Source organism: Cornus florida, unplaced genomic scaffold, assembly GCF_030987335.1.
Source record: "Cornus florida cultivar Cherokee Brave unplaced genomic scaffold, ASM3098733v1 CherokeeBrave_3.0.0_Hap2_Chr11, whole genome shotgun sequence".
In the NCBI taxonomy this organism is placed as follows: Eukaryota; Viridiplantae; Streptophyta; class Magnoliopsida; order Cornales; family Cornaceae; genus Cornus; species Cornus florida.
In genome coordinates, this window is record NW_026775581.1 from 96,370,657 (window position 1) to 96,378,840 (window position 8,184).

Here is an 8,184-nt window from a genome sequence, read left to right on the forward strand (position 1 = left end):
GGAATATGCCTAATATTAATATTACTAATGCAAATATGAATAATGGGAATGGTAGTTGAAAAAGAATGGTTGTGTTAAAAAATAACATTTGCATGAAATACACTATTAGAACAGAATTGCTAAAATGTAACATTTTGACACTGTAACACCTGTTAAAATATAGATTTGGCATGCAAAAATAGCTTTTAGCATTGGAGATGGTCTAACGCATTAAAATTTATGAGCTCGAATTGTAAGCTTTAAAATTTCAAAGTACTAAAAAAAAAAAAATGGGACAATCGTTGTATCCAATCCAGGTTGGATGAAACCGGGGTACGTGGACCAATCAATATAAGACACGTGTTCAAAAATAAAATTAGAATTAAATTGGGTATTACCCAATTATTTGGATTTGACCCGTTGCTCTAACATTTTTAAGGAACCAAAATAACCCTATCTCTCCCTCTTTATTCTCTTTCTACCTCTTCTCCTTCACCCATATCTCAAACAACCCTATACGAAGTCAAGGTTGCCATCGCCGCCATGGCAATGTTAGTAACTTCACCTCATTATCTCCTCCTGCAAAACCTTAACCATCACCTTCTCAAAAGCCCCAACACCGTCACCACCACCTATTTCAATGCATTCCCTCTCAACCAATCTTCACGCCTCAACAAACCCATATCGATCACCTGTTCGATAACCCAAATCCAAGATTGCCCAACCTTCTCTTCCCAATCCCAAGATCGAGTCTTCAATTTCGCCGCAGGTCCGACTACTCTGCCTGAAAACGTGCTCAAGACGGCCGAATCTAAGCTCTACAATTGGCGTGGAGCCGGAATGAGCGTGATAGAAATGAGCCACAGAGGGAAAGAGTTCCTCTCAATCATCCAGAAAGTAGAGTCAGATCTGCATACCCTTTTCATCATACCCTCCGATTATGCTGTTTTGTTCTTGCAAGGTGGCGTAACCACCCAGTTTTCTGCGATCCCTCTCAATCTGTTGAAAATCAATGACTCAGTTGATTACATAGTCACTGGGTTGTAGGGTGACAAGGCTTTCAAGGAAGCCACCAAGTATTGCAAGCCTTGTGTGATTTGGTCAGGCAAATCTGAAAAATATACCAAGATTCCATCTTTTGATCAATTAGAGCAGAACCTGCATGCCAAGTATTGGCATATATGCGCGAACGTTGAGACATGGGTGAAGGAGAAGAGGCAGAGAAAGAATGAAGCGGGGGACGATAGGGTTATTTTGGTCCCCTTAAAAATGTTAGAGCAACGGGTCAAATCCGAATAGTTAAGTAATACCCAACTTAATTCTAATTTTATTTTTGAACACGTGCCTTATATTGATCATCCACGTATCTGGATACGTGACCTTATTATCATGACCTGGACTAAAACTTAGGTTAACAATTTATGATTAGATTTAGGTTAAGTCTTATTATTAAATGCCTTATTGTAAAGGGTTGGAGTTTGCCCATTTACTCAAAAACTCAAACTGTTAGATAGTGTTACATACTCACCTATTTATATCCAATTATTTTCCTATTCGGATTCGATGTGGGACAAATGACCCTTGTTACATTCTCCCCCACCCAAACCGCAACGTCCTCGTTGCAGCTTGGGCCACCCTGCCTACCCGAACTGTAAACTCGGACGCCCTCTGAGCCGAGCGCTTGATGTGATATCGGATCAGGATTGGATCTGACTTTGATACCAACTGTAATGAGTGGGCTCTTGCCCATTTACTAAAAAACTCAAACTTTTTGGTACCCACCCATTTATATCCAGTCGGTTTTTTATCCGGATCCAATGTGGGACAAACGATTCTTGTTACACTTATCTATCAGGATGATTTTTCAACCTAGAGTTTTTTCAATATTATCCTAAATTCATTAAAATAATTGGGTGAGTTTGATTTAGATTTGAGTTAATTAAACCAAATCCCTCAAAATTAATTATGAGAATGATTTATAGTTTATTATTTCAATTCTAACCTGGCAATTTAGTAATCCACGGTCCTTCAAGGCACAAGATTACACATGAAACTAGATGCTTCAAAAACCAATGTGCACAGCTTAAATCTGACATATAAAATCTAAAAACGTGCGTCAGGATGGGATGATTGGGAAGATAGATAAAGAAAAGAAAAGAAATGATAGACCTTAAGTGTGTTTGGATGGTTTAAAAAAAAAAATACATCTCTCTCCAAAAATGAGAATATAGGAAGAAAAATAATAGTGTTTAGTAATATTTTCATAATTTTAAAACTATCGTCAATAATTAAAAAAGAAAAAAAAAATTGTATTTCATGCATACCCCTTCTATTTAAAAAGATATGATAGTAATTTGATTGTTATCATTTCTCTTTTTTTCCTTTTATCATATTCAAATAAAAATACTATTATTTATTTTCTTTTCTCTCCTATCTATTCAAACATAATTATAAATTATTGCTATTATTTTTTTTGTTCTTTTTTTGTCGTAATTAATACCATCATTTCTTTTTTCTTTGTTGCCTAACAATTTTAGCTGTTAAAGCTTGATCCCGTTCAAGGGTTAACAATAGTTCAAATCCCAGATTGAGACCACCTCTTTCCAACAATATCTAATTAAAATCCTAGCTTACCAAATTTCAACCTTCAAATATATACACAGAGAGCTTATTCGCGCCATCTTCAAACACAGATTTAGGGGTAGAGTTTGGAAGTTTTCTGCCAATGGAAGAGATTACAGAGGGAGTGAACACCATGAACATCTCCGACTCTCACAAGAAGAATCGCATTCAAGTGTCCAATACTAAGAAACCCCTCTTCTTCTATGTCAATCTTGCCAAGGTAATACACACTCTCTGTCTTCACTTATCTATAACTATATCTATTTACCAATTATATATCAGTCTTTGTTCTGTATGATTATTATTAATAATTATTTTGGGTATCTTCCTAAGACTTGTGTTTGCCTTTTGGCTTCCAAATTAGGGATTTTGTATCATTTTCTGTTGTAATTTGTTATTTGTAATTTGTTTTATTCTCAGTGATGTTCTGTTTACTTGGCATTTGTCCGTGTGTTAATTTAAATGTTGATACCTTTTCTTGTTGCAGAGTACATGCAGCAACACAATGAAGTGGAGCTTTCAGCTCTTGGAATGGGTATCGTGTTCTTGTTCACATGTCTCTTTTACATTCTCTCTTTCCATAATCCACACACACCCTGTTCGTGTATGACTTTTTGCGAATAATAATATTAAATCTTGACTTATTTTTGTCAATCTATTATATATGGGATAATCTCTCATCTGCTACATTTAACAACCAATTGAGGGAATTAAGTTGAAGTTTTACGTCCTGTTGTTGGCATCTTTTTTTAAATGTCACTACATTTTTATGTGGTATGTGACTTTAAGAAATCTTTTCACACATTACTTCATACTTATAATTTAAATTTACTAAAGATAAAGCTAGTGGTTTTTAATATATTTGTTTGTTATCATAATTGTTTTTAGTTAAGTTTAAGATCTTTACTTCTTTCAATTTTTGGATCTAATAGGAATCTATACTATGTATTTGAGGGAGACTTGTTTTGTTAGCTTTGATATGCACAATTTTTTTTTTTTCTGTCTCAGAATTAGTGCCAATATTTTTAGCTGTTTGAACTTTCTTGAGAGGTAGCTTAATATAACTAAAGATCAGATATGTTGGGGTAATTAAGTGGGGAGTATAGAATGAAGGAACTCCTTTTATTCTCATGTCACTCTCATCAAAATTTATTTTGTGTTTCACGAGGTGTTTTCAAATATTGTTGGGGCATCAGAGAAACTAATCCTTTGGGCAGCCAGTCCTATCAATTCATGGATTGCATTCTTCACTTACAATGACTGGTTTTGATTATTGACTTTTTACTGTTCTACTTAGCATTTTAATTTGGTTTTCTTTTCCCCAGTACATGTGGTTTTCTAATATATTGTTGCATTAAGTGCACCAGATTATATTGAAACTTCAGTTGTCATTTACTAATTTTGTGGTATTTGTCTGATTTTATGATGCTTTTTTTTTATTATTTTTTTTTTTAATTTTTTGTGTAACTTAAAAATTTGTACGTGGAAATACTGTATTAAACTTCTTTGCCTCCTCTATGCGCTGTCTTCAGGGAAATAGTGTATTAAACTAAAGGTTAAGAGGCTCAAAAAAGTTTAAGGGCAAGAAAGGTCTATAAATTAGTGGTGCAACTTGGGCTTGCCCAACCCAGCCCAATCCCAACCCAACCTCAATCCGAATAGGGTTGGGTTGGGCCAACCCGAATTGCACCCAACATGGGTTGGGTTATAGCCCGAACCAAATATGTTCAGTCGAGTATAAATTGATGAAAACCCCTAAACCTCGTGGGTTGATGAGAACCCATGAACCTCATATCAATTGATGAGAACCCCAAATCGGGTTGGGTTGGGTCAAATTGAATTGCACCCAGCATGCGTTGGGTTATAATCCGAACCAAATATGTTCGATCGGGTATAAACATGGATTGGATTATAACCCGAATTGCACCCAACATGGGTTGGGTTAGTATAAATTGATGAGAATCCTTGAACCTCATATCGATTTAAGCTGACGCTGCTCGTGCTGAAAGCTCGAAGGCCCCAACATAATTTGGAAGGTCTTCTAAGTAACCCAAACAAAGTCCCTTTATTTTATTTGTTTTGTGTAGTAAAAGACGGCCCCCTATTTGTTTGTTTTGTGATTTGTAATTATCAAGATGTCACTCGATGTTCCAACATTTTGTTATGTCTATCATAAGTCCACTTGCTTTAATAAAACTTTTACAAATATGCCCTTCAAAACAAATTTATAAATAATAAAATTCAATACGAGCATCTCAGACACAAGAGGCATATAAAACACACAACTTAAAACACATCACTGATGTGTCCATTCAAGACATGTATGTATATATATGAAAGGTTCTATCACCTTGTCTTAATATTTGGCGGTTGCAGTGTTGGATATTTGGTTTCTATGTCCAGAAATCATAGGTGTAGCAATCCTGAGCAGAAGGTAGAAACTTTGTGGGTCAAGAAGGTTATTGATGGTGACAATTGCATGGAACAGGACATTACCATATACTTGCTATTCCCAATGCAAGGGCCATTAGTTTTCTCTTAATTGTTCTGAATGATGAACTAGTGCTAATTACAAACTTCAAAGCTTCCTTCTTCAAACTGTCTTTGTAAAAGATTACCGTTACTAATACTGGTGTTCCTCTATATAACCTTTACACTCTTGTTATTTTTTGCTTGACCAAAATAAATAAAAACAGTACTCGTATACCATTGCAGCCATTGCCACGGTTGTCACTATTGCAGAAATTCTGAAAAACAATGGACTGGCTGTTGAGAAAAGTGAGTTCCTTACCCCACTTGCTGTAGCCATTTCCATTGACCTTATTGAAATTCCACATTCAATGTTAAATTCCTTGAATTTGATTTTTTTGTAAATTAAAACATGCAGAAATCATGACATCTACCGTGGATATCAAGGATGAATCTAGGGGAAGACCTGTCCAAAAAGCCAAGGTAAGTTTGACCATGCAGAAGAATCCTTCAAGAAACTGCCAGTCATTTCATACCAAGAGTCATCCTAATTTGGCACTTATGCTAATTTCCTTATGTTGAAGAATGAATCAGACAGCAGTACTGTAGTTAATGTACCAGCAGTTGTTTCATCTAGTGGTGTTTCCTGACGTTGCTAAGGGAGTGATTCAGGGTTCAAGTATTGGTTGGGGCACGGGTGTGCATGTATTGTCTATGCAAAGAAAGTGATAGAATCTAGGTATCAGAGGGATGAAAAAAAAATTAGGAAATAAAAAATCTTTAATATATAAACTTTTAAGTCTTTGGATGGATTTTATGGCCTAATTTCCTAAAGGCCACTGGATCAGTGGTGTGGACTACCTGGTCCGATCCGTCAGATTTTGGTCACTTTATTATATTTAGTATTTAGATTGACCATGCTCTGGGTTTTAAATTATTTTTCATGTGGGTACATCACTTTCACGTGCTGATTTGGGCCTCACCAGTTGAAACCATATAAATCCCTTTATCAAACATTGAATTAATCCAATCAAAGAAAATAAAAAAGGATTAAAGGTTAGCTAACAAGTGAACATTAAATGAATTGTTGTTATTTGTTATTGATTGGCTGCTGGTCCATTGATATTTTGGAAGTGTCATTCCCAATCTGCAAACTGAAATTTGAAGCATCAATTGTATTAAATCTTGGTCCCAATATAATTGAAACATATGTGAGGCAATGGTTGCTCATAATGCAAGTTGAGCTTTTTTCACATATAAGTTTGCTTTTCATGGTCAATTTTTCTGATCCTCTGGTGGAAAATGTTTGCCAAAGTATTTTGTATTTTCTTTAGGTAACTCTAAAAGTAGTGGGTTGTATTTGTTATCCCCTCTTCAGAGGAGACCATTTTTTTCAGTGTTTCTGTTTCAGATTGAGATTTTACTGGGGAAGACAGCCAACTTTGACGAGTTAATGGCTGCTGCACAAGAGGAGAGGGAAATTGCGGCCAACTTTGTTGAGGAGCAGAGCTGAAGGGAGAAATGTCCATCACTCGACTAATTATTTTCCAAGTGTCGATAGTGGTAGATGTGCCTGGTAACCAGTTTTCTTGATTTATGGGTCCTCAGAGTGGTCCTTAGAATAGCATTCAGGCAGTTTTAGTAGCTTTGTGGTGGTTATGTCTTCCCCTTGTTGTTTCAGAATAATTGTTCAGTGTTCAAAGTTTCATTTTTGTTGTTCCTAGTTCTTTTCAATGGCACCTTGATATCTGGCTGTGTCATAGGTAGATTATGAGCTCTGTATTGGCAGTGTCCATTTTGGCTCTCCTTCTCTTTTCCCGTTTCCAATTTTATTTGTGTTCATTGAAATGCATTCTAAATTTTTTTTCACGGCGACAAACTTGTTTATACTGAATGCATAGTAGCCCAAGTTGGATAGATTCTTTTGTCACTTGTTCACCTGTATAGGCTACCTTCATTTACTTCACACGCTATGGTGTTTTATTTTTCTTTTTATTTTTAATATAAGGTAATTTTCAAATATCAATGTTTTTGTTAATATGGACAACACTCTCTCACTTTGGAGTTGTTGGGAGGAAAAGTCAAGTGATTGGTTCTGTTTGCAGTGATTGGTTCTGTTTGCAGAGATCATCTTTGCAGTAAAGTGTATAAAATGATTAAAAGGAAATAGTGCTAGGAAATCTCTCTCAAGTCTCAACACAGAGAGGTGCTAGGAAATTTCTTTAGACCATATGCACAAATATATGGAAAGTTGAGAATCATTAAATCTTCAAAGATAAAAAGTCTGAGTGATTTAGAAATAGTTCATATGGCAATAGGGTTGGCACAAGTTTTTGTGACGTTAGAGGCATTAAAAATGGGTGATACATGGGATTTAAGTCATGTGAGGCGCGGTGGCTGTTAGCCTGTAGGGTTGGGGTTGTGCGCTGAAGCTGTGAACAAATGTCGTCAACAAGGAAAGTTGAATGTCTCGTGTGCCTTCTTATTTTCATCTGAATGTAAGAGAGTTCGTTAAGTTTGAATATAGATTCACTCTCTTGCTATGAAAAAAAATAAAAAATCATCATTTAGTTCAATGCGAAAAACATAAAACAAAAAATATATACTATATGGTGCCAAAAACATAATCCACCGGTGCAAGCAACACGTACCCAAGAATCATAATCATAATCCATGAAAAATCATATTTGCAATAAAATTTCCAGCATATTTGTTCACACACTAAGGCGTATCAAATGGCATGTCTATTTTTTTTTTTTCCATAAATAATTGTAGCAAATGTTACATGCAACAAAGTTGAAGATTCAAAGTTGGTTATCCTTCAAAATAGTATTAGAGGACATTTCATTGAGCTGTCTAGTGCCTATATTGAACTATAAATAAACATTATTTTTAATGGTACATATAACACAACTGGGAGTTTGGCCTCTCCTAAATCGGTGGCCAATAAAGTCTACGGTGACCAATCCAATAGTGAATTGAGGTCAATCCTGTAAATATAGCAGGTCCACGTATCTTCCACATATGTCTTGATTATAACCAAAGGTTTTGCTCCAGAAATAAGAGTCTCCCATTTTATACCATGCCAATATGACACTTCAATACTGTGCAAAA

At 35.5% G+C, this 8,184-nt stretch overlaps 2 protein-coding genes across 3 annotated transcripts; both read left to right on the forward strand.

Moving 5' to 3' along the window:
- Nucleotides 1–522: 522 nt before the first annotated feature.
- LOC132281611 (phosphoserine aminotransferase 1, chloroplastic-like) lies at nt 523–1,278 on the forward strand. Its single transcript, XM_059783303.1, has 2 exons — nt 523–945; nt 1,027–1,278. The coding sequence occupies exons 1-2, from the start codon at nt 523–525 to the stop codon at nt 1,276–1,278; spliced, it is 675 nt and encodes a 224-aa protein (XP_059639286.1).
- A 1,426-nt stretch (nt 1,279–2,704) lies between these two features.
- On the forward strand, nt 2,705–6,790 carry LOC132283797 (uncharacterized protein At2g34160-like). 2 transcript variants are annotated; one of them, XM_059785825.1, is made up of 5 exons: nt 2,705–2,821; nt 3,091–3,136; nt 5,317–5,379; nt 5,489–5,553; nt 6,482–6,790. In XM_059785825.1, exons 1-5 carry the CDS (start codon nt 2,705–2,707, stop codon nt 6,581–6,583), a joined length of 393 nt encoding a protein of 130 aa, XP_059641808.1. In that variant the 3' UTR covers nt 6,584–6,790. The 2 variants fall into 2 exon arrangements, 1 of the variants encoding a protein (XP_059641808.1); XR_009472134.1 differs by lacking the exons at nt 2,705–2,821; nt 3,091–3,136 and having other exon boundaries at nt 5,145–5,379; nt 6,468–6,551.
- Nucleotides 6,791–8,184: the final 1,394 nt, after the last annotated feature.